The sequence below is a fragment of the Malaclemys terrapin genome, chromosome 2 (assembly GCF_027887155.1).
Source record: "Malaclemys terrapin pileata isolate rMalTer1 chromosome 2, rMalTer1.hap1, whole genome shotgun sequence".
Taxonomy (NCBI): domain Eukaryota; kingdom Metazoa; phylum Chordata; order Testudines; family Emydidae; genus Malaclemys; species Malaclemys terrapin.
The window spans coordinates 99501259-99526887 of NC_071506.1; the positions used below are offsets into that span (position 1 = coordinate 99501259).

Below are 25629 nucleotides of genomic sequence, written 5' to 3' on the forward strand. Positions count from 1 at the left end.
TATGTATCTGGCAATAGTGTGAATAATTATTATTTATGAAATAAGAAAAATTCTTAAAATATGAACAATTCTCCTTTGGATGTGTTTCAAAAAAGAGATATAATTGGTCTTTTCAGCCTGGATATATTTTTCAAGTTTGAACTATTAATTTAGCCAATGGCTCCTTCAGTCTATTTAAATGTAAATATATATGCTTTTCTCTGCATTTATGATCTCAAATCACAATATGTCTTTTCCATTATTAAATCAATATACTCCATTATACAAAAAAGTTATTCATTCTTAATTAATGTTCACCATAATTTTATAGTACAGAATTGGTCTCATAGGGCCCTCTTCCTCTATTACTTCTGCAATCGTTATCCTAGATTTCTATGTCATTTAAGAGAGAAGTGTTATGTGGCTAAACTTTTTTAATTGTATGACATTGGAGTTCTACTGACAAAAATATTATTTGCATTTTCTATGTGGCACAGTGAAAAATAAGGAGTCCTGGAACTTGCTGAAACGGGTCTATGTCCGTAAACTTTGAATAGTGTGGATTTTATTTCCTAAGGCCAAACTTTTCAAACCTGTCTGCGTAAAGTAAGGCCCCATATTTAGGCACCTAAATATTAATGCCCTGATTTTCAGAAGTGCTGGGATCCCACAAATCCCAGTAAAATCAATGGGAGCTGCAGGTGCTCACAATTTTTGAAAATCAAGCCACTTTTATGCGTAAATGTAGATTTGGGAGCCTACTTGTGGTTATCCAGATTTGAACCATTTGGCTTATGTCTGAGCCCATTAGAACTTACTGTTTCATATAACTATCACCCTTTCTTAGACATATAATAGTATCCATTCACTGTAGAAGAACATGTACATCTTAGTACAAAACAGATTTATGTTAATTTGTCATTGATCATATAAGGCCTGATCCTGCTTTTCTAGCACACCATTGAAGTCTATGGGAATTTAGAGTGCATGAGAAATGTAGGATTAGTCTTACGATGTGTTTACCACACATTGCCATAATTTACTGTGACCATGAGATCTCATGACAGGTTTAACATTAACTTACTGTATGTCACCACTGTTCTTTAATTAAAGAAAATGACATTTATTCCTCTGGGGCCCCACTGAACAGTTTACAATCCACTCTTCATTTTACACACAGTACTCAGGAAAAAATGGAAGGCAGCATCCAGAGGATTGACAAAATGTTCTATGGTAATAGATAAGAGACTTTTTACAAGCTTTACAAAATAAACAGCCAGACCAGCAAAACAGCATTAATTCCATAAATGCACCTTTCTGAAAAATACATCACTTGTGAAGGATGTCTTACAAGACTCAGGATAAATAGCATGCATATTTAATATAATTATGTAAACTAAAATAAATATTTTACATTTATTATGCATAATAAAATAATTAGACAACACTCCGTAAGGGATTATTGCATCTGAAATTCCAACTGCAGAAGGATTCATTGTGTAGTTTCAGCAGCAACAACATCCTGAGTTAGGGCGAGTGACTCCATAGGGACTACTTTTCTTTTCTTTTCTTTTTTTTTTTTTTTTTTTTTGGACAGCATCCCTAGGAGTTCCCATTTCCTTTTGACTTATTGTCTATGTTCATAGGTTGTAAAATAAGGACTTCTTAACACACTCCAGGATTTGCACCCAAGTCATAAAAATGTGCAAAGTAAATGTTTTACTTTTACATGTACTATAGTTGCCTTTAATAACCTTTCAGCCACCTTGATACTATTACCTCAACATTTGCTGTACACCTTGGCTATAATAAGAATAGCAAAGGAATATTGAAAATTCTGAGAAAATAGTATTTAATTATCTAAGGCCAAAATGGAAAGTGTGTAAGACCAATCTCTAGAATGAAATGGTAGAATGAAGTGGTTGTCATTAAAAATTCACCATTTACATATAGTTAGTCCATGGTGATATTTAAGATGTCATGCTGTTTCCCTGTACTTATAGCTGGAAACACCTGTGTGATACCACAATGGCTAGCTGTAGGTTGATGTTGACTTTAAATGACAGCTACTCTACGTGTTAGGCAAAACCACACATTTCCATATTAAAAGGGCGGCGTCGAGCAAACTGTACCTATTCTGGTAGCGGTAAGAAGATATGTACATAATAGACCAATTGTGGCCTTCAGCAAGATGTGGAGAGCCTTCAGCTCCCACTGAAGTCACTAGGAGGAGCTGAGTGTGCTCAGAATCTTATAGGAACGGGCTTATAAAGAACAGCTGCAAATAGAAGCTTTAGAGGGAAATTCTGCGAGTATGTGCTCCTGGGTCCCAGACACAGGCATCTCAAAACAGTTTCTAAGCCCTTAGTGTTTAATAAATTTTCAGATAAAATACTCAGTAACATTTATTCTAATCTGAATTATAAGAATAAAATATTGTACAACATCTAGATTTTAAAAATAATGTTTGCATAACATTTAAGCATAACCCAAAAATGTAATGTAAGTTATTCTAATGAATGCATAGGTACCATTTAAAATAATGGTGAATATGGTTTCTTCTTTAATACTATTGCTAGACATGTACATGTGTTTGTGTTTACTTAAACTATTGCTGATATTTCATACGTTGACTTAGAATGAAAATGTTAAACATGACAAGCCAAACTACTGATAGACTATCACACTAACTGGTAGACTTGACTTCAGAAGTAAATTTTAGAGCCTATGAGCTAGTGGAATCTGAGTGTGTTAAAGTAAAGGTGCACTTAGAATGTGTTTCCACTGCCCTGCATTTTGGACTATGAGGATGTGAATAGCAGCATCAACCAAAGTGCTGCACTGTAACTCCCCACTGTGGACTGGGGGCGTGAAATAAAAGGTTTCTAGATTGCATAATATAGACCTCTTCTAAAAGGATACTACACTGTATGGTTATCCCACTGTGCAACTTGCCATTGTTCGGAGCACTGTCTTTTAGTAAATTTTGACAATGCAGGGTGGGGCATAAATACATCACACAGGGGTGACTGGGAGCAAAGGGTCAGATTCCCATCATGCAAGCTTCTCCATTCCATAATGCCATCCATGCTCCATAATTTTCCTGCCTTTTAAAAAAAATCCTGCAAAACTGTTCACTACTTCCTGCTGTCCATCTCAGACAGAAGCATGGAACCAACACAGGTCTGCACTATAGTCATGAACGTTGCAAACAAAGGACAAACAATAGCCAGGTACAAGGGCTATTAGAAGAACTTAATGTAAAGAGGTCTTGAAAAAGCACTTTACCAGGCATCCGTAAGGCTATGATTTTGTCATGGAGGTTGCGGAAGTCCGTGACTTCAGCCTGCAGTGGCACAGAGCTGTGGGGTCCCCCGCTGCCCACAGAAGCTGGGAGCTGCAGGGTATCCCCATGGGCAGCAGGGTCCCCCTGGAGCTCCCAGCTGTTGCATGTGGCAGGCTCCCAAACCGCCGAGCCCTGGGCAGCAGGGGGACCCCACAGCTCTGGGTGGCAGGGGACCCTGGAGCTCCGCGTCGCCAGGGCGGCAGGGCCGGCTCCAGGCACCAGCTAAAGAAGCAGGTGCTTGGGGCAGCCAATGTAAAGGGGCAGCGCGTCTGGGTCTTCGGCGGGAATTCGGTGGCAAGTCCCTCAGTCCCTCTTTTCCTCTTTGAGTTTCCGCCAAAGAGGAAGAGAGGGAGCAAAGGACCCACCGCCTAACTGCCGCCGAAGACTGGAGCGGCATGATTGCGCTGCTGCGGCTTTTCTGGAGCCAGCCTGTGGGATGGTTGGGTCCCCCGCAGCTGCCCAGCCACCACAGGTGGTGGGTGACCGCAGAGCCCCAGCAGCGATGGGTGCTGGAGCCTCCTCCCTCCCCATTTTGTCATGGATATTTTTAGTAAAAGTCAGGGACAGGACACGACCTTCTGTGAATTTTTCTTTATTGTCCGTGACTTTTATTAAAAATGTCCATGACAAAATCTTCGTCTTAGTCATCCACAGTAATGTGGTGTGGTGACGTGGCCCTGAAGTCTTGGGGTCTCTCAGGAAGATTTAGAGAAGCTAACTACAGGGCAATGAAAAGCAGATCATGAGTTACCTTTGTTTGTTGTACCACTCCCTCTTCTAGTACAAGTAAATTAATGAAGAGTTGATACTTGTATCTTGCTATGTTGGGGTCAGGCACCATCTGTACATTTAAACACTGTAATGGGAAATGCATTCACACACTTAATCCGAGGTGCCTTCCCCTGAATTGGGCTCACCCCTGCTAAAATGCCAGGTCTGACTAGACTGCAGTGGAGTTTCAAATACTTTCTGGTTCGCGGCATAGCCAGACCCCTGGTTGCATGTCCTACATCCTCCTCCTCTTTCTCCTGCTCCTCTCAGTTGATGGCAGGAGTCCGTGTCTCAACCGCCTTGGAGGTATCTGTGGTACTCTGTGGGGTGCTGCTTGGGTCTCTGCCAAGTATGGCATGAAGCTTGTTATAAAAGCAGCAGGTCTGTGGCTTGGCACTAGATCAACTATTGGCCTCCCTGGCCTTCTGGTATGCCTGGTGCAGTTCCTTCGCTTTCATGCAGCACTGCTGCTGATCCTTGTCGTATCTCTTCACCTGTATCCCTGTGCAATCTGCTTGTAGATGGCCATGTTTCTACTACTGCTCCATAGCAACTCATGCACGGTCTCTTCTCCCCATAGGCTCAGGAGATCCTACTGCCTACTTTAGACAGGAGCATGTCTGTAGCATGTGGCCAGTATGGTGGCTTCCATTCTGCATAACTTGTGGGTAGTGGAGTTCACAATTGTGAACTTGAGTTGTCACTGTTGGGCCTTGTGGGACAGTTGCTGGAGGATGTTTAGGGTCAATGTATGTCACCCGGTGTCTACACTTGCACTGGTCGACTATAGTAGGTCGACCATGGCTCAGTGCCATTCAATGATGTGATATTACTGCGTTATAATGGGGCACTTATATTGGTAACAGACAAATTTGACTATATGCATATGTACAACTAGGTTGCTGCAAGTGACTTTTGCCGACCTAACTTTTTAGTGTAGAACAGGACTTAGACCAGGGGTAGGCAACCTGGCGACCGGTCTGGGGGGATCTGCATTTTAATTTAATTTTAAATGAAGCTTCTTAAACATTTTGAAACCTTATTTACTTTATATACAACAATAGTTTAGTTATATATTATAGACTTATAGAAAGAAACCTTCTAAAAAGGTTACAATGTATTGCTGGCACGCGAAACCATAAATTAGAGTGAATAAGTGAAGACTCGGCACACCACTTCTGAAAGGTTGCCGACCCCTGACTTAGACTATACTTATATAAGCTAAGGGAACTTCCACAGGTTTATTTTAATGAATAAGCAATCTGCATGTTTCCCCAGTGATTTCAGCAATATTGCCAAGCCCAAGCATTCAAATATTATGAATCATAACTTCAGATATCATGAGAATGGCTTAAAAACAATAAATATTGGATTCTTTTTATTTGACTTTTATTTTTTGAGTCTTTAGAGTTCACATTTTCCACCTTTTCTTTATAACCATGAGTATTAGAATTTTTTGTTTTTACTGAAAGCTGATTCTCATGCAATCACCTGACTCCATCAGCTGGGGCTTTACGAAAAACACAAAATATCCTGAAACTCATGATAAAATTGTGACAATGGGCAACAATGCCCCAGTCCCATTTTTGGATGAGTACCCTGAGGAAGAACTTTTATGTGTCATCCTTTAAAGTTCAAATTCTATATTACTCATATGCAAACCTGTTAACTTCATTGTCACAGAGAGCAGAAGTTAGACATAAATGTTATTAATTTCCATATAGTTAGTCCTTTACCAACTTCTTTCCACTGCAGTCCGTCTTGACCCGGTGCCCAGTCCCCTAACCACCCACTCCCATTGTGGCCTGTACAGGCACCTGACCTCTTTCATCTCCGTACTGTCTCCCCCTGCCATCCAACACTGTGCCTAGTCTCCAATCTATCATTCCTACTGGAGATCTGCCTCTTGCCACTGACCTACATATGAATCTGTCAGATTTTCTCAATCCAAAACTCAATGTATTTGATATCAGCAAATCTGGAAAAAAAAAAAATCTCATGCCTATTGCAGTGGAGAGAGAAACTCTAATATTGTTTTCCATTTGCACTATACATTTTATCTTCTCTCTGCTCAAACTTGTTTCTCTCCACCCCACACAGCTACCACCATATTTTTCTCTCTTGCAGACACGCTCAGGTTGGTAAGCTATGTGCAAATTCAGCACAAACATTCCTTTCAGGCTCTTAATTAATAATGGTAAATTATAACTTTAAGGGGTTATTTAGAAATCTTTTCATTTAAAATAAATACAAGTTTTAATGCCATCTCTCTGACTTCAGGATGAGTGAGAAAGCTCTGGTCTGCAAAATATTATTTTTGCCAAAAACACTTGATATGTTTTGAAATTCTTTGTGTTTCAAGAAAATTTATTGCTGTATGTTTAAATACAAAATCTCTTTAAATCTACATATATACTCTTTTGTTTGTTGGCACAATTGAAGCAGAAATTAAGCATTGGGATTGCTGATTAACTACCACAGTCATTCTGAAAAAAAAGTAACTATATGTCTCTTCTCTTCTATTGCCTCTCAAAGTAGAATCAAAATAAACATGTTTATTTAGTTTACTGTTCTGTAGACCCAAATCCAATCATTATAAAAGGGTCAAAGTTATCTTTGGGAATGGTCATTGTCCATAGCAATTCCTTATAGAATCACCTGAGTGGTAGTTTGCTATTACTGTACATATTGTGGTAGACGTGCAAACCTTAGAGATGAAAATAATAGATAATATTTTTGCCACTAGTCTGTTGTGTTGTCTTATTTCCCAGGCTTAGAGCTATTGTCATATAATAAAGAATCCCCCCCATCCCTGAGACACACACACACACCACATACATAAAAACACAAAACTATATTAAAAGATCATTACTTCGGTTGCAAAATCAAGTACTCAAAAGTTAGGTTGCCTATGAAATTTTAATGTGACCCCCATGTTTGTATACATTATAATACAGTCTTTCATTACATTCAGTTTTTTTTCCTCAGGACCACTTCCTCGTCTTATGTAAATGGATGTAGCTCCATTTACTTCAGCGTAATGGTACCAGGCCAGTTTACATCAGTTGAGCCCACAGTATTTCTCTATTGGAATTAGATAATTTATTTTAAAAAGACCATCCAAAGTCAACTTTGATCTGAGCCTTATGTGGTTCAGAAAGGGAAAAGGAAGCCCACTTCAATAGGTGTTCCAAAAAGAGTGGGAACCTGCTTTGGGGGGAAATGCCAGCCTTTTAAAAATACAAAGTATAAAGGTGGGAGGGAAATAAGTTCCTGAAGAAAGGAAAACAATTGTTTAGAAGGGTTTCCTCTTCTTACTCTGAAGAGAACTTGTAGGCTTCTAGCCACCTCCAAACTTCCTCTGTGGATTGTCAGCAGCTGTGAAGACTGCTCTCTGCTCTGATGGAGGTGGCTGATACTAGCTTTATCCTGAGCATTTCTTCTGCATGAGCTGCATGGCCCTACTGTGGGAAACAGTGGGTTGCAAGCAGAGAATAGTGTTGTGGAGGAGACAGGAAGCTTATGTACATGAGCGCTCCATCCTAAACTAGTTCCCAAGCTGTATCGTTTAATGTTTGCTTGTTTGTTTGTTTATTTGTATTACGGTGGCATGTAGGGGGCCCAGTCATAGTTTAGGGCTTAATTTTGCTAGACATTGTAAACACAGAATATAGATCTAAGCACCTGTTTATTGTCTTGCTCATTGAGCCAACCTTACCTCCTGATCTGGCCAGTGCACAGCTGGCCTATGTGGCTTGGCCAGGTGGATTTAGGTCTGAATGGGGACCATAGAGATTATTTGAGACTTTTCTGGAACTTTCTTTACACAGTTATAATAGTCACCATTAAAATCTACAATTTTGCCTTTGCAAGTAGATAATATCATTGTGGTATTATCACTAGTCCCTACAGGGAATATCGCTACTTACTTGCTATGGCTTTTGTACAGATTTTAATGGTGACCATTCTCTATGTTAGTTTCCAGTTTCTCTCTCTTTGCTCAAGAAAAAAATATTTTGAATCCAAGTATTACAGCAACTTTTGAATCTTTGCAATCACATACAGCATAATGTTATATGTAACTGCGTTTAAAGACTTCGGTTTTATGAAAGGGTTCTGCTAATAATGACAAAACATGACAACAAAACCACAAATTAAATCACCAAAACATATACTTAAAATAATGGGCTGCACACATGAGTGTGGAGCAATATTTGTTACAATATGCAGGGAAAAGTGTATGCTATTTCAAGACAAGATCATCACTTCGCCTTGTGCCCTGCCCAGGAAAGGAAGGGATTGTAATGCACCGCTTATATTTTCATATGGTCTATGGGATCCCCCCCACCCCCCATAACTCAAAGTATGGGGGAAGCAGACTGCACAGGGCTCTTACACCTTTTGCCACATGTGTGGAGCCTTGACTCAATACATTCTCTCCCAATAGGTGAGCTGACATGCAGGAGGAAGTAATCCACGTCTGTTCTACCTAATAGCAGATTACATTCCCCCTGGAGCAAAGGGGGAGCCAGAAAATGAACTATGACTCTTAAAATCACAGCTAGCTATCTGGTCTGCTTTGGGGGCAGTGCAGTTACATTCTTTCCCTTACTGAAGGCGGATATGATCATAATCTGGCTCTTAGTCTTTCTTTTCCTTCTGCCTGAGCACAACAGCCCAGCTTGTCATGGTATTGTATTATTGTGCTGTATATCAACAACAATCTTTTTTTAAAATAGTGTTAAATTAACATCACTTCTAACACTCTTTAGCAGTACTGTCTTTTATATTTTTAGCTGTGACATCAGTATTAAAAGGACACATGGCTAGAAAACTCTGTAGTTTATAATACTATAAAACTTCTCCTTGTGTTATAAGCCTATAAATATATCCAGGAGTTCTAGTGACATCATAAAGCACTTGAACAATCATTTTGGTAATTTATTGTGATATCACCAGAACCTCTTAACTTTATTATATAAACACCCTCCCTCTGTCAAGGTGATTACTGAATCTCAGTGGTGACTCCATAGTGAAGGAGGCAGTGTGGTTCACACTATAAACTTCATTTTGAAACACCAACAAAAATTCAGGTAAATTCTTACCCTTCTTTCAAGTAAAAGTACAAGGCATCTGTGAGGTAAGCGACTTCAAAATGAGGTCTTCCCTTTCTGAAAGGGCTCCTAATTTGTCTGTAGCACCATATTTCAAAAGCTGCTTGATCTGAAAAGTTCCCATATATGTTCATGAACTAGTCCTGGGGCTAGTTAGGTTGGTTAATGAATTTTGCACATGCTCACAGTCCAGCGGTCTCTGAAACATTAATAAACATCTTCACGGGTTAGTTGGACACCTAAGCTTTCATTTTAAAACAAGAAAGAGTCTCTATCTCTTGCCTTGCAAAAACAGCTTTATAATGTAAATCAACTGCTAAAGTCGTTTGTTACAGTGATTTTTTTTTTTTTTTTCCTTTTGGATAACTAAAATATTGGCCTGCTGCAGCTGTGTTCTTGCCTGCTTCCACCAGCCATAGCACCTAACTTGATTTCTTGTTTGGAACTCTGTATCTTTTCCTTCCATACTGTTACAGTATGGCCACAGTAGAATCTCAACATCCCTTGCACTACTCTGAAATATCTGCTTTTGGTTTCAGTGGCACACTAGTGGCACCCTAGGAAGAATTGTCAGTGCCCCTCCTCCAGTGCTTGAGCCAATGCAGCTTCTCCCCATTGTTCTCTGGGGAGATAAACTCCCAGCGAAGCAAAGGGTGGGTAATGTGTTTCCTGCTGGCACTCCTAAGCACTAGTGTGCTTGGTGCTGCCGATGCCAAAATAAAGACGCTGGATGAAATCTTGGCTCCATTGAGGTTAATGGTTAAATTCCCACCGTCTTCAGTGGAGCCAGGATTTCACCCACTACCTGTTCTGAAGAGCTTACAGATACAGATACGCCTAGAAGTCCAGTGAGAGATGTAGCAATATTTTGACCATTCTTTGAACATTGCAGTGTTTAAAAAAAAAAAAGAAGAAGAAGAAGAAAAGTTTGTGGGGATCAAGGGAAAAAAAAAAACTGCTAAACTCTGTTTTATTGGTACCTCATTCTCCCAAACCTCTTCCACCTTCATTTGTCTGTTTTGTCCACCTGATGTATCCTGTCTGATTATAGATTATTATTATAAATTATAAACTCTCTAAGGCAGGGATGGCTTTCTCTGTTATTTGTACAGTGCCCAGCACAAGGGGTACTGTGGATCTTGGAATAGGATCCTTTGATGCTATCGTATTGTAGTAGAAATAATAATAATAGAGATTCTTGGAATCCATGCTTTCTTTGAGCAGTAACTTGACAAAATTAATTCCCTATAAATTAGACAAGACTAGAATGCTTCAGAATTTAGTATTTGCTACCATACATAGAGTTTGTGGAGGAGCAGCAACCACAAGGAGCAAGATGATGTAGGGAAGCCTGCACTGTTGTTTCCTGGGTAAAGGGCTTTATGCAGAGATTTTTAAAGGAGCCTAATGGAGTTAGGTGCCCAAATTCCATTGAATTTCAGCAGGGGTTGAGTGACTAACTCCCTTAGTCTTCTTTTGAAATCCCATCCTTAGTCTCCAGGGCTGGTAATCCAGTATTTTTCATGAGAACTAAATACATCTCCAGATTTTGGCTCCAATCCTGCAAAAACTTAAGGATGTATATGTAGTCCCATTGACTTCAAGTGTTGGCTGGATCAGAGCCCTGTTTTTTGTTCTGTTTTGTTTTTAAAAAACTTGACCTTCAAGTATAAGTTCTTCCAAATACATTTCTGCTTCTTTGGATCAAGCCATTAATGTACTAACAGGTAGTAAGGAAGAGAAAATCATCACTGAGGGCAGCGGTGAATTTTAAAGCAAGTGGAACTATTTAGAATCCCTTTCCCATTATAAGCGGAACTTCTTGAGCAATAACTACTAAGTATGAAAGAAAAACGATATTAAGATATCGGGAATCAAATTCTTCTCTTGATCATCACCCAAATACTCATTTATTTGTTGATTGAACTTTGGTGGAAGTAGCCTTGGTGGCACAGAGCTAATTTCAAAAGTTCCCCACACAGCAGTAGCGCAAACTCAAACATAAACGATAACGGAGAAAGAATACGTAAAGAATACCAAATTCACGGCCATGAAAAACACGTCACAGACCGTGAAATCTGGTCTTTTGTGTGCTTTTACCCTATACTATACAGATTTCATGGGGGAGATCAGCGTTTCTACTATTGGTGGTCCTGACCCAAAAGGGGTCACGACATTATTTTAGGGGGGTCGTGGTATTGCCACCCTTACTTCTGCATTGCTGCCGTCAGAGCTAGGCAGGGCACCCAGCTCTGAAGGCAGCAGCACAGAAGTAAGGGTGGCAATACCATACCATGCTATCCTTACTTCTGCATCCTTACTTCTGCACTGCTGTTGGCGGCAGCACCATCTTCAGAGCTGGGATCCTGCCCAGCAGCTGCCGCTCTCAAGCTGCCCAGCTCTGAAGGCAGCACCACCGCCAGCAGCAGTGCAGAAGTAAGGATAGCAGTACCGTGACCCCCCCACAACTCGTTTTTGGGTTAGGACCCTTACAATTACAACGCTGTGAAATTTCAGATTTAAATAGCTGAAATCATGAAATTTACGATTTTTAAAATCCTATGACCATGAAATTGACCAAAATGGATTGTGAATTTGGTTGGGCCCTAAATATGTATATTTAATTTAATTTTTGCTCCTACATTTCTTTTCCATTTCCTTATCCATTTCTGTTTACCCTCTGAAACATAAGTGGAATTTTGTTAACTGTCTGAAACATGAGTGGAATAGTTAGAGTCAATTCCTGTGATCTCTGACAGAGTATGTGGACACAAAATGGACACTAGAGGCTTCTTTTTAAAATTGTTATGGCTTGTAGGTCTGCGCTGCTTGGAATGGGTGCCTAGTTAAAAATAGCTGTCAATGTATATGTTAGTCACATGAGCAACCCCTCTTCAAAACACACAGATTTTTAACTAAACATCCATTTTGACTTGATTCAGTGGGTTACTTAAGCGCATGTATAACATTAAACACATGAATGGCCCATATGTTTTTAGAGTACGGTGGTAAATCTAGGCCTTTAAGAATTGTGTTACTATGATGCAAAGTAGTTTCAAAGAAATCCTCTTGTTTTATAAAAGATTGGGGGGGGGGTCGGTTTTGTTTTTTTAAGTTTTAAAGTAGAATACATGTTTTCTTTAGCTGTAAAAGCACAATCAAGGCAACATGATAAGTGAGTCAGTGTTGTAAAAGTAAAACTAATTTTGCCTTCACTCACATGAGCTATAGAAGGAGGAAGCTTTATTGTCCCTGGGAAGGTGATAAGGCAGAGTAATTGTATATTATACTGTCCTGGAACATCTGCCTGAAGACTGTTGGAGCAATTCATCTATCATGGACGATACAGCATGTTTTGTCTTTCTGCTCTAACCCATCCCCACTGCTGGCCTGCACGAAGGTTTTGATAGGGCCTGTGCCTGGGCTGGGGCTCACATTAATCAGTCCCCTTGTTCAACACTCCAGCTGACATAATTACAACCTGCGCACAGCAGTTATTCAAGTCGAGTCCTTGTCACTCGTGGTGCGAAACTACACAGCTCAGATCCCGAAGGAGATTGCCTTATCACACAGAACAAGGGCTCACAGGAGTTGAAGAGAATAGAAATGGGAAAATGTCTTCCGGGAGTACTATATATTCCTTTAAAATAAGACATTTGAGAGACTTACAAGGGACAAAGAGAAGTATTGTGCAAGGTCTGAAATGAACAGGTTATTATTTTTAAAAGGATTACACAGGCCATTTTTGTGAAATGGACATGGATTATTAAATAAATTCAGTGGTCTCTCTCTCTTATCATTCAGTGACTCTGCCCTATTAGTTTTCTTCAGAAGTGATAAAATAGTTTTAGACTTGTAAAAGGTTTAAGTATCTCTCAGTAGAAATCATCAGAACACAATCAGTAAAAGTGTAAGTATTTTACCAGTAAAATTGGCACACACATAAGGGAAAATCTGTAAAGATCAGAGTTAAAGGTAAGGGAAAGTGCTTGCAAAAGGGCTTTCAAAGATGAGCAAGTTCATTAGTTTCTGCTGTAGCATGGTATAGGAATGTGAAAGATGAAGCCGGGAAACTGGCTTCATATTTTACCATTTTTTTTCTCTCTTCATATTAACCCTCGGCAGGACAGAAAGCAGATCCACATCACTGTGTAGAATTTCCCTTCTTCCCTTACACACACTTTAAACTTTTATTACTAAAATAGTTATTTTTCCATGACAGAACATTAGAGTAGCCTAAGTGTAGGATGATTTATGTGATTTGGGTCTAATAAAAGTCGCCAGTAAACCATGTTCTTATTGGACTTTAGTGCAGAAAGTTCTCTCTTAATAGTCAATCCTTCCCCCTCCCCCAGGGTGGGGGGTCCCCCCATATCATTAACCCAAATTTAAGGCAAATTCTACACTTTTGAATCTGTGGGCTAGCAAAGGTGCTGTGAAACATGGATAATGATTTCTGGTCTCATTAAAATTTTATTCCTAACACTTAAACATATATCATTGGAAATGCATATCATTGGAAAACCTACAGTAAATTATTTTTTATTGGTGAGCGGGTATGATTTTTAGAGTATAAGATGCCTTATCTGAAGCTAGGTGGATTGGAGTGAGAGTGCTAGAAACACATTTAGTTTATACAGCTCACACCATTTGTGTGTACTTACTTCCCTTTGTATATAATATAGGTTAAATACACAATTTTCCGATGTATTGAGTCAACCGCACACCATTTCATAGTTTCTTTTGGTGATGTGCACAGCACATTTTACTTCATGTGTGAATTTTCTCTGTAAAGTGGCTATGTAAGAACACCTACTCCCTCTGAGGTGAGGCATATCTACTTCCTGTAATGACAAAAATGAATGTTGCTGCTTCCTATTCTCGCAGAACCAACACAGCGATGGGAAAAGGAGCTGTATTCTATTCTCACCCAACGCATCATTAACAGGATTACTAGGTAATCTCCAACTGCAGTGCTGAACACTGCTGCTAGCTACCCCGTGCAGATAATGATGCTGTGAAGACAGAATAATGATGTTGCACAGATGTAACTGAGAGCAAAAATTGGACCAGCACATTATTTATTACTGCTGATGAGCCATGAGATTCCATTTTTAACTGAGCACATTTCCTGTGGAAGTCATAGAAAGACAACAAACATGGAACCTCATGGTGACATTTTTCAGAGTTGAACCATACTTTCCATAGATTTAGAGGAATAAGCTCAGAAGGACCATTAGATCACCTAGTCTGACCTCCTGTATAACACAGTCTATGGAATTCCATCCAGTTACTCCAGAATTGAGCCCGATAGCTTTTTTTACATTAACGCACACTTTCCAGAAAGTTATCCAGTATTAATTTGAAGACATCAAGGGATGGAGAATCCATCACTTCCATTCATAGTTTGTTCCAAAGGTTAATTGCCCTTACTGGTAAAAATGTGTCGTATTTCTAATTTGAATTTGTCTGGTTTTAAATTCTAGTCATTAGTTCTTGTTATGGTGTTCTCCACTAAAATAAAAAGCCTTTTACTACCCACTTGTACACCGTGATCAAGTCTTCTCTTGATCTTCTTTTTGATAAACTAAGCAGATTGAACTATTTAAATCTCTGACTGTGTGCCATTTTTTTCTAGCCCATGAATAATTTTTGTGGCTCTTCTTTGCACCCTTTCCAATTTTTTCAATATCCTTTAAAAAATGTGAATACCAAAACTGGACATAATATTCCAGTATTGGTCTCACCAACGATGTATAGAGAGGCAAAATGATCTCCCTACTCCTACCTACTACTGACCTGTTTACACATCCACGAATTGCATTAACCCCTTTTGCAGCAGTATCACATCGAGCTGTTTGTCCACAGTGACTCTTTTCAGAGTCTCTGCCTTCCAGGATATTGTCCCCCATTCTGTAGGTATGGCCTACATTCCTTGTCCCTAGGTGTATGGCCTTACATTTGGCTGTATTAAAATGCACTTTATTTGGATGGGCCCAGCTTACAAAGCAATTCGGATCATCTGTATGACTGCCCTGTCATCATTATTTACCATTCCACCCATCTTTGTGTCATCCACAAATTTTATCAGCAGTGATTTTATATTTACTTTCAAAATGAATCTTTCAGGAAATTAAGATTTAATTCCAAAGATAAATCTGAGTAGTTGAAATGAGAGGGAGAATGGTCTCCAGCTTCATGGGGTGGTGGGAGTGGCAAAGGGTAGGGGGTAGGCAGTATAATAGCATAACAAATCCCGTAGAGCAGAGGTAATAGAGACAATACTGCTCTTGACACTAACCCAGGCAGCAGAGCAACAGGACGTGCCCTCTAGGGAGCTTTGTCTGCTACCAGAATGGCTGAAAGAGAGCTGACATAAAGGCCAGTTGGAAGAAGGGCCATCTGCATCCAAGACTGACAAGCAGCCTGTAGGGTCTGCTGCTATCATCTGTGACTTCAGCAAAGTTAGAAGTCCTTTTCATCTCCCTGCAGCCTGCAGAATCCAAACCCTTTCATAGCCTCCATCTGTACATGTATGTTTGTGGGAACATTTTGTGCCTCACTGTATGTACATTACACAGCTACTTGAATTTTTCAGTGTAACTTTAGGTGGTCATTTAGAAAAGTATGATAGAAAAATAATTGCCGTTAAGGGGGAGGGAAAGGAACATCTTCACTTAGTCTTAGCGCATCCAGTTTTTTTTTTTTTTTTTTTAATTGAATGCTTTCCCTGTCCCCATTTCAGCAGCATACTTAAGCAAGCACATAACATTAAACTCATGAGTAGTCCCATTGAAATAGTCAATAGGACTACTGGTACTTAAAATTCCATGTGTACTTAAGATTCTTGCTGAATCCAGGTCTGTGTCAGTTAAACCTCCCATCCCCACTTTGATCCTCATGATCTGCCCAGTATCCTCCCAAAACATATTTGTGTGTCTTCTATGCACAGCAAACCCTCCTCTTCTCGAGCCAGCTTCTTCAGTATCCAGCCTGCAAAAATAAAAAAGGAAAGGGGGGGGAATCCCCCCAAGAGGAATCCAGTGATTCTCAGCCAGTGTGAAATTAGTCAAGAGCAAAGATTTGATGCATGATAATCCCCTCCCGTTTCTGCCACTAGAAACTCTTGGTAAGGCCGTGCGGGGGTGGAGTGTGCACAGGAGATCTCTGCATTCCTTACATGCTTCTAAGGGGCATTCTGGGGCCAGCCCCAAAAAGGCTGATCAGAATTGGCTACTGAGGGTAGGCCTTCAGACACACCACTGTATGTACATTACACAGATTCTGTGGCTGGGAACCCCATAAGAGGTTGCAGAGAGAGGTTGCAAGTATTGTTTGTCCACCATAGCTTTGGAGGGAATGATGTTACAGTCTGCCTATACATTGCAGGGAGCAAGGGATGGATTATGTCACTCCAGCACTTCCATAGTTCCCTTCAAAAAGCCCATTTACTGTAATTTGGTATATGGAGGAGTAAAATTGGCCCACTGAGATCAGCTTCTTAAGAGCATACATTTGAAATAATCAATTCCTTAAAATTGGGCTATGTACACTATAAATATAATTGTGACTATTTAGCCCAAACTACAGTTTGGACACAATATTCTGCTGAAGAAAACTGGGACACAAGTAGTAATTTATCAGTTTCCCATCCATTTCAGTGCTGATGCACGAATTCTTGCTGCTGCCCTACAGGGCTCTGCTACTTTTTAGCAGCCAGCATTGGACATCTGTCACACATACTGTATGTCATAACAAATAGATCATTAAAAAAATACAGAATTAGCAGTGTAGAAAAGCTGAAGAATTATTATAATTAGGCACGAGTGTGACTTCAGTACTCTGAGTAAATCCCAAATAGTTTTTTATTATTTTCTTTGTGAAACATACAGTATGTAGTTAAACAGTATGAACATGGATTATTCTGTCTTACTGTTGTTTAATTGTTTCTGTATGGCAATATGCACGACTGATTAGGCTGCTTCTTTTGTGTGGTGGTTTTGGCTGTGTTTTTTCAGTCGTGTTAGCTCAACCGAATTAGCTTAACATGATTGAAAAACCTCATCCAGACACAGGCTAATACATGTTCAAATGTTTTAACCTGTGCCTAGACATGGCTTTTCAAACATGTTAAGCTAATTCGAATGAGCTAACACTATTAAAAAGCACATCCATTTACCTCATTAAGAGAGGAACTCTTTGGGGTGTGTCTGTCTTTTAGGGCCTGACCTTTTTGTAACCTTCTGTAGTGTTGCCTACTCTAGCGATTTTATCATGAGGCTCTCAAAATTTGATGTTTTTCTTAAAGCTCCAGCTGCTAGATTTATGTGAATATCTCAGCTTTCATTTAATAAACAAAATGTTAAGTTTCTAACTCTCCTGGCTGCGAGGAAGAGCTTGGAAATGTGACCCAAGTACATCCCAAAGGCTCAGAAACCAGATAACAAAAAAAAATAATAAAAAAAAAACCTTGTGAATTTTAAATTAATCTCATGATGATATTTTGAGGCTTGACTCATGATTTTTCAGGACTTGGGGCTGGCAATACTTCTCATTTGTTTCCCTCTAATGCTGGGAAGGTATGTTTACACTAAAGTTTGTGTACTGGAACAAATATTTTTGGAGTGTCCAGATTAACATGTACAAACATGGTAGCAAACTTGAATTAATTGGAATCAATTAACTTGAGTTCAAAACTATAGTGTAGACAAACCTTGAGTGCATAAGCTGTTTCTTCTGGAAAGTCATGAGTTAGGCAGGGAGCTTACGTCCTCAGTGAATGTTGTGCCTGAATAAACCAGTTTCTCTGTGTGTTTCTCTGCTAACACAAAAATACTGGACATGAAATGGGGCATCCTCACAGAACAGACGCAGCTTTTTGTTTGTTTGCACTTTTCTTTCTTACTGAAACAGACTGCATGTTGAACAAACTGATTTGAGAAAGGGTGGTTTCTGATGGGGTGTGCATGGAAGACATATCCATTACAGCTATTCAGCTAGCCCCAACTATAGGCAAGGTCCTCTTGTTTCAGAGATTATGCATTTTCTGGCTAGGGATTGGCTACATTTTAATATATTTTACTTTTTAAAAATTGGTGAATCTGGTTGGGAAATGTAGTCAGTAGCAGATTTCTTCTGTCTGTGTGTGCGTGTCTTGATACATGGGCTTGATGCATGCATCATTCAGTGAAATTCTATGGCCTGTGTTATGTAAGAGAACCGACTGAATGATCATAATGGTCCCTCCTGGTCTTTAAATCTATGAATCCCTTTGTTTTTAGTTTAAATCATAACTGTGAGAGTTAGGTAATGATAGTGAGTTTTCCAAATTGGTTGGGTGTTTACTGTAAGTATTGAGTGAGACTCCTGTTTTTTGGCTATTTTCTGACTAGTAAATGGGATTAGGATTCTCTAGCAATGTAGATAGGTTTCAGCAGAAGTTTGCTTAATTTCCATCACTGAGGTTGTTATTCCTGTAAGAAATTGTCTATTTTTAAATGATCTGCTACTTGTTAACTACTGGATCAAAATCCTGCTTACTATTTCTATTTGTTGTAGCTTGTGCTGCAGGATTTAATCAGGGGTGTCAAACATATGGCCCATGGGCTGGATCTAACTAGAACAGTTTCATCCAGCCCCCAGACTTCCCATGAATCTACTGACATGTTTACACAACCCCAGAGTCTGCACTACGGGAGACATGATTTGTTCAGGGACCAGTGTGTTGTGCTCTAACCTTTGCGAGTAGACCTTGCTAGTGTGCATCATGTATACAGGACTGGGTACATCAGTGTACACTAAGGAACATTTAGTGTGCACCATCAGAGTCCATACGGAGCAGTTAGAGCACCACACATTGGTGCACTGTAAAAATCACACTCCCCTTGTCCAGACTCCAGCACAGCAATCCAGCAAAACCTCGTGTACAGGTGTAGAACCACTTAGTTGAATTTAAGAGGCTCTGCCAAGCAGCAGGATATTGGATCTGGCCTACCATATTAAATGAATTTGACACCCCTGGTTTCAGTATTGCAGAGGGCCTTCTGCAGGCCCTCTACACCAGGGTGAACTTCACCCATGCTAACTCAAAGGGGAAACTTTAAATAAATCTTTTTACTCAGTCTACTGTATCACTGTGTTTCTTTTCAGATGTAAGTAGTGACAGATGTACTTACGATTATGTGCAGTCCTGTACAGAAAGAGGCTGTTTGTGCCGAATACCCTGGAGAAACTTTTAAAGAACAGTTCATTTTTTGTGAGAATATGAACCCTGAAAAATGCTATGGTCTCTAAGACCTAGTGGATGAAGTAATAAGTATTATGTCCCATTCATGCCTCTAAAACCTTCCATTTGCATGTTTGCAGTGTCTTTTCAAGATGGTGGGTACTGCATAAAAGAAGAGTGTAATCTGTGTATTTCATTAGCAGAGCATTTGAATAAAATGCTTGGAGAGGGGGAGGAAGTGAACTATTCATCTAGGCATGCATATAAAATCTTTGAAAAACATTCGTGTATGCAACTTGCATTCTGGATGGGCAAGTTTAGAAAACTAAACTCCAGAGTTAATAAAGTCGAATTTTTGTCACTTTTAAATCATATCAGGATGCCTCTTAAGATTTCTATTAGCAAGAGGAACAGTCTTCTGATTATTAATACTAATCCCCATCCACTACCTTTTGGAGTCTGGCATAATTCATTTCTAGCTGTAAAATCAACATTTTCCGGATTGATTACAAAGTAACAAAAAGAAGGACACCTCAGTAATCTCTGACTGGCTGTAGAAGTCAAAAGGAAGAAACTAATCCCTTTGGCCCATATTTTTAAAGGTGTTTGGGTCTTTCTCCACCCAGCATTGCTAGGCCTAACTGATTTAGGAGCCTAAGGCCAGATCTACACTATACACTTACATTGGTATAACTACTTCACTCAAGGGTGTGAAAAATACACACCCTGCATGATGCAGTTATGCTGACCTAACCCCTGGTGTAGATAGCTGTATGTCACTGCGAGAACTTCTTCTATCCACATAGTTACTGCGTCTTGCAGAGGTGGATTAAATAAGCCGATGGGAGAAGCTCTCCTGTAGGAGTAGTGGTGTCCTCATTGAAGCGCTACAGTGGCACAGCTGCACCTGCTGCAGTGTTTTAAGTGTAGACCTACCAAGCATCTCAAATTAGACGGAGGCTCCTAAGTCAGTTAGCCTTTGCAACGCCAAGCAGAGCAACACCTAAATACCTTTTTAAAATATAGGCCAAAGCAATTTAGCTTTAATAATAAAATGTAGAATTGAATATTTTTAAACTACATATTAAGTTTGCCCTTTAAATGGGGTGAGAGAGTAATTAGTTAGTTAAAATAGTGATGATGTGAGCCTACAATGTAATCCAAGGCTAAAACCACAGGAAATTTTTGAGGGATATCCTATAATACAGTGGTTCTCAAACTTTTGTACTGCTGATCCCTTTCACATAGCAAGCCTCTGAGTGCAACCCTTTTCCCCCTTATAAATCAAAAGCACTTTTTAATATGTTTAACACCATTATAAATGCTAGAGGCAAAGCGGGGTTTGGGATGGAGACTGACAGCTCGGGATCCCTCATGTAATAGCCTCGTGACCCCCTGAGGGATCCCAGTTTGAGAACCCCTGCTATAATACAGTGTGATAAGATCAAAGAAATAGCTTGTCTGTTGGCTTAGTGTCTTTGAGCCCACTCTGCTGGAACAGTCTACAGTTCTCTTCTGCCAACTCTACAAGTCTCTTCTTTGTGTTAGTGTTTATTATTTATATAGAACCATAAATATACATGATATTTTACAAACACACACAAAAAGCACTGCCCCAAGAAATAACAGTCTAAAATTCTGGCAGACAAATACACTGTATGGGACAAAAAAATCAAACACAACATGTTGAGGGTACAACGGCAGTATGGTGATCAACACTGGAAGGCCTCTTCAAAAGAAGTGGCTTTTAAAAAGGACTTAGCGATGAGGAAGGGCACATAAAGCCCTATTTCACAATTTTGTATCTGGAGTTAGGTGCCTAAATTGACATTTAGGCACCTTTGGATAACTGAATCTCTGACCCCTAGTTAGGTACCTAAAAATCTGCATATAGGTATATAGAGATTATATAATGTGGGTTTAGGCACCTCAGTTTAAGAATGTGGCTCGTAGTGAACAAGAAGTGGACGACATAAGGCATAAGGACAGAATAGAAGATGTGAAGTGAAGAGTAGAAGTCAATGGTAGCACTTAGGGGTGGAGGACAGGGTGGCGTGTATGGTGCGAGTGTGAGAGAAATACTTGAGAGCAGAGATACTAAAAAGGGGAAATTAGAGAGTACTAGCTTTTTCTTGGTGTGGTAGTAAAAGATGGGAAGCTAGTGAAGAGATTCAAGGAAGAGGAATGACCTGCTAGGAAAGGTAGGAGACTCTAGTAGCAGTATTTTGGCTGGGATGGAGGATAGGATGGGATGACAAACAAAGGGGTGAGAATAATACTTCCCACTTTTCACGTTCAAACAGTTGGCCACAAAAAAGAAAAGACTGAGATATGGACTAGGCTTTTAGAAGTAAAGGTAGAGAGGAAAGGATGGATTTCAGTGACATAGGGAAGGATAAAAAGTAAACGATCAAGAAAACTTCAGACAATCTGACCACTATTTAAATGTCATCCTTTACTCCAAAACATTTACCACAGTATTTTCCTTTCCTATGAACAAAAAGATAATTGTGGTGGTTGAGATACCGCTATGGAACTGTTGGCAGCTACTGACTTATAGTGTCTGTACCACTGTACATGACTTATACAAGTGGGACCATTCTCCCTCCATCTGCAGCCTAACTTGAGGAAAAGGCTCCATCTCCCTGCTCATCATCACCTGCAGCAATCTTGGGCAGGTGAAGACTCCAAACAATACCCACAATGCCCTAGCATTGTAATGGGGTTGGGGAAACATTTCATCTGCCCCGTCCATGCCCTGTAGCAGCACTCATTGCGTGGAAGAAAGGAGAGAGGGAAAGTTTCCACTCCACTCCTGTATGGCAGCATTTTCACATAACTACTTCACTCTCTACCAGGAATATCCATTCTGTGAATGCCCAGTCAAAAATTGCCACATATACATAATTCATTCAAAATAGGAAATAACTTATATAGACAAAAACACACTTGTTCATATTAAGGAATAATGATAATAATTTAACATAAATAACTTCTATGTTAGTGTTACTGGAATGCAGACCAGTCTCTTAAAAGCCGTGTTTATTTATTTGGCTGATATAACTCAAGAGCTGAACTAAAACCCCAAAGTCTGACTTTATTCAAGTTTTTGAAGCAGAAGAATTCCTTCTGGGCTAAGTTCTTCATTGCCAAATTTCAATATAAAGGGAATCTTTATCTCAGAGTTTATAAACTCCTGAAAGTGGAGTTTATAACACAAAGCATGTCAGCTGTTTAACTATCATCACTATTGCAACACTATAATATTTAGCTAAATGTTTATAATGCCACCATTTTAGTGCAGATACAGTACTTCTTAAAGTCACAGACTTCTAAGTACAGTCATTTGATTTAAATTCCGTAAGTATAATATGAAATACAATGTTTGGTGTTTTGTATGTCAGATATGGAATAATGTATTTTCCAAGCACTAGGGACAAGACTGATAATGGAACAGGCAGTCAAGGCACAGTGAATAATTAAAAAAACATTTTATATGCAGTACATTATTGTCATGTCATATTTAAGGGTATTACTTGGCTTCAAAAGTGCCTGGATTTGCGAGTTGTCACCTTCATGGGTTATTTTATTAGCACAATCCCTGCATTGCAAACTAATAAGGGAAACCATTTGTAATGTCTTATGATCTCTTATTCCTAATTTATGATTAGGCCTTTCTGTGCTCAACACATTTCAAACATTTCAATTGATAAGTTGATCAGCACATTGCTATGTTCAGTCACAGAATTTTTAATCATGGTTAAACAAATGAGACTTTAAGGTGGCACAGTTTACAGTGGTTTGAACAAGTTCAGAGATCAAATAATATAGCACTGCCCATGCACACAACTTGAGCAGACTGTATTTCCTTCACAACTCTAAGGTTTCTGTAGAGTTTTCATATTTCACAGAAATATTTTCAAGGTATCGAAAGAACAATTTTTACATAATGCCTTAGAGTTCATCTAAGGGAACAGTTAGTTTCCATATAGGTGCCCAGATTCTCAAAGCTCCCCCATAGGCAAGTTTGGTCTGAATGTCACCTTTAGTGTCATGAACTATATTCTCATTTTATTAGAACTTTTATTTTAAATGTTGTTTATTTGTATATTTTCTTTTCCATTCACATTTTAAACTTATTTTGTACGATTTCCATTTAACTTTTGAGTAAAGTTAGTGTCCTTTAATTGCTGACACGTAGAATATGTAGGGGAAAATAGAGTCTATAGTATTAATAAAGTATTCCCAAACAGAAATAAATGGAAGCACTTATATTCCTTGCTTTGATACAGGTAACGTATATCATTTACTTCTACTAACAAACCTTTCTAGGATGTTGTAGTTTTTTTGTTTTAAATTCATACATACTGAATAGTCAGGAAATTCTCATTGAAGTATAAACTTGGGGTGAGAATTTTGGTAAACTTTTTTGGATATAAATTCATTATTACTGCAACCTTTTATCACTCTTTTTTGGAAATGAGGTTAAAAACCCTTGAGCCCAAATTTTTCAAGTGTGTGAAATGAATGGCGCATCTCTGGCTTCTGTACATTCCAACTCCTGTGTGGGCAGACAAACCCTGATTTAAATCAGGGCGTGTGTGTGTGTCTTTGTGCACGCACATGCAAAAGTTAGGCATGCACGCCTTTGAAAAGTTGACACACACAACCTCTCCCCTCTCCCAAGATCACTATGTAGAGTTTATAAGCTCTGCAGGAGTTAATGGACTATCCTTACAAAATCAGTTGCAAAGACTCTAATGGGGTCTATGAACTTAGTAGTAAAGGTTCATGTGAACTCCATGTGAACTTTTAAATATAAGCATCAATGCTTACCTGCACCTAGACCCTAGTTAAAGGCATGGTGCTCAAAAAAGCCAAACAAATATCAGTTTTGCTAGGTTAAGGAGTTTTGTAGCTATTATGTTCCCCACTCACACACCCCAAAAATATTAGAAGACTTTTGCAAAGGTGAAAAAAAACTATTCATTTTGTAAAATTCTTAATCTTCCAGATTCATAATTAATCGGGAACTTCCACACTTTCAGAGATTTCAGCTGGAAGACATGTTTTCTGTGCAAGTTAAGAGTATGTCAGGATCTGGCATAAAATGTTACTAGTTACTACCTTAACTGTAGAGACCCTACTGTCTCTCCATCATAACAGCAGGATTTAATTTTCAGTGCCTGAATACTGTTGGATGGCCTTCCTTCTTACATATGTGTGCGTATATAATATAATTTAACTCTTTCTTTTTTTTCACCTTTTAGGTCTAACTGCGCTGAAAATATCCGTAAGCATATCTTACACACAGGAAAGCATGAAGGAGTAAAAATGTATAACTGCCCCAAATGTGACTATGGAACCAATGTCCCAGTGGAATTTCGCAACCACCTGAAGGAGCTGCATCCTGACATTGAAAACCCTGATCTAGCTTACTTGCATGCTGGTAAGACTATTCTCCTGTTTGTATACAAATGTGTCACTTTTCTAAATGAGCACCCTTAAATGATTGAAATCGGAGTTCTGGGTCCTTTATGTTGCTATCATTTATTCTGAAGAAAAGCATGATTTTAAAATGGCCTCAATCCACTTCAAGGGATGAAGGTGACGTATTTAGTATTGAGACCCATCTGCATTTCACACACACATTCTGTGTTTACATGTGTAAATGGGAGATATTCCCATCCAGTTTAGGTGGCCAGCTTTGAAACCTGGATTAATTCATGTAGAAAAAGTATTGTTTATATTTTGTGTTCTTATTAAGAAAAAAAGGTGGAACAACATAACGACATAAGGAAATGAGGTGCTAAATTAATACAGTATTTCAAAACTCCTGAGAGTTCACAAAAATCAGCTGAATACTTAACACTATACAATATAACAGCAGAGAAGCAGACTTTGTTAGTATTATGTGAACAAGAAGCTGCTAGAATTAAAAAGAATAGGATGTTGTTGGTTTCATAAGATGTGTAACAGAGCTACACCACAGTCTGCTTTTCCTCTTAGTGCTTCTACCTACCTTTGTGTTGCGTGTTAGTGTCAGAGTGCATTCTGGTCCTTCACTACCCTAAATGAAAGTATCATTTTCTGTGCCCCTCAAAAAAAAAAAACAAAAAAAAAACACGTAAAGAAAGTTACTATATACTACAAGTTGCTAAGACAAAAAATGCTGATATGCTGTGTGCATAGCA

The 25629-nt window shown here is 39.1% G+C and overlaps 1 protein-coding gene across 2 annotated transcripts in view; it reads left to right on the top strand.

Moving 5' to 3' along the window:
- Window positions 1-25629, top strand: part of ZNF407 (zinc finger protein 407) — a 442554-nt gene that overhangs the window by 280445 nt on the left and 136480 nt on the right. For both annotated transcript variants that reach the window (XM_054020189.1, XM_054020190.1), the window contains exon 8: window positions 24706-24884. In XM_054020189.1, the coding sequence (XP_053876164.1) occupies window positions 24706-24884 (179 nt within the window). The remainder of the gene's footprint in view (window positions 1-24705; window positions 24885-25629) is intronic.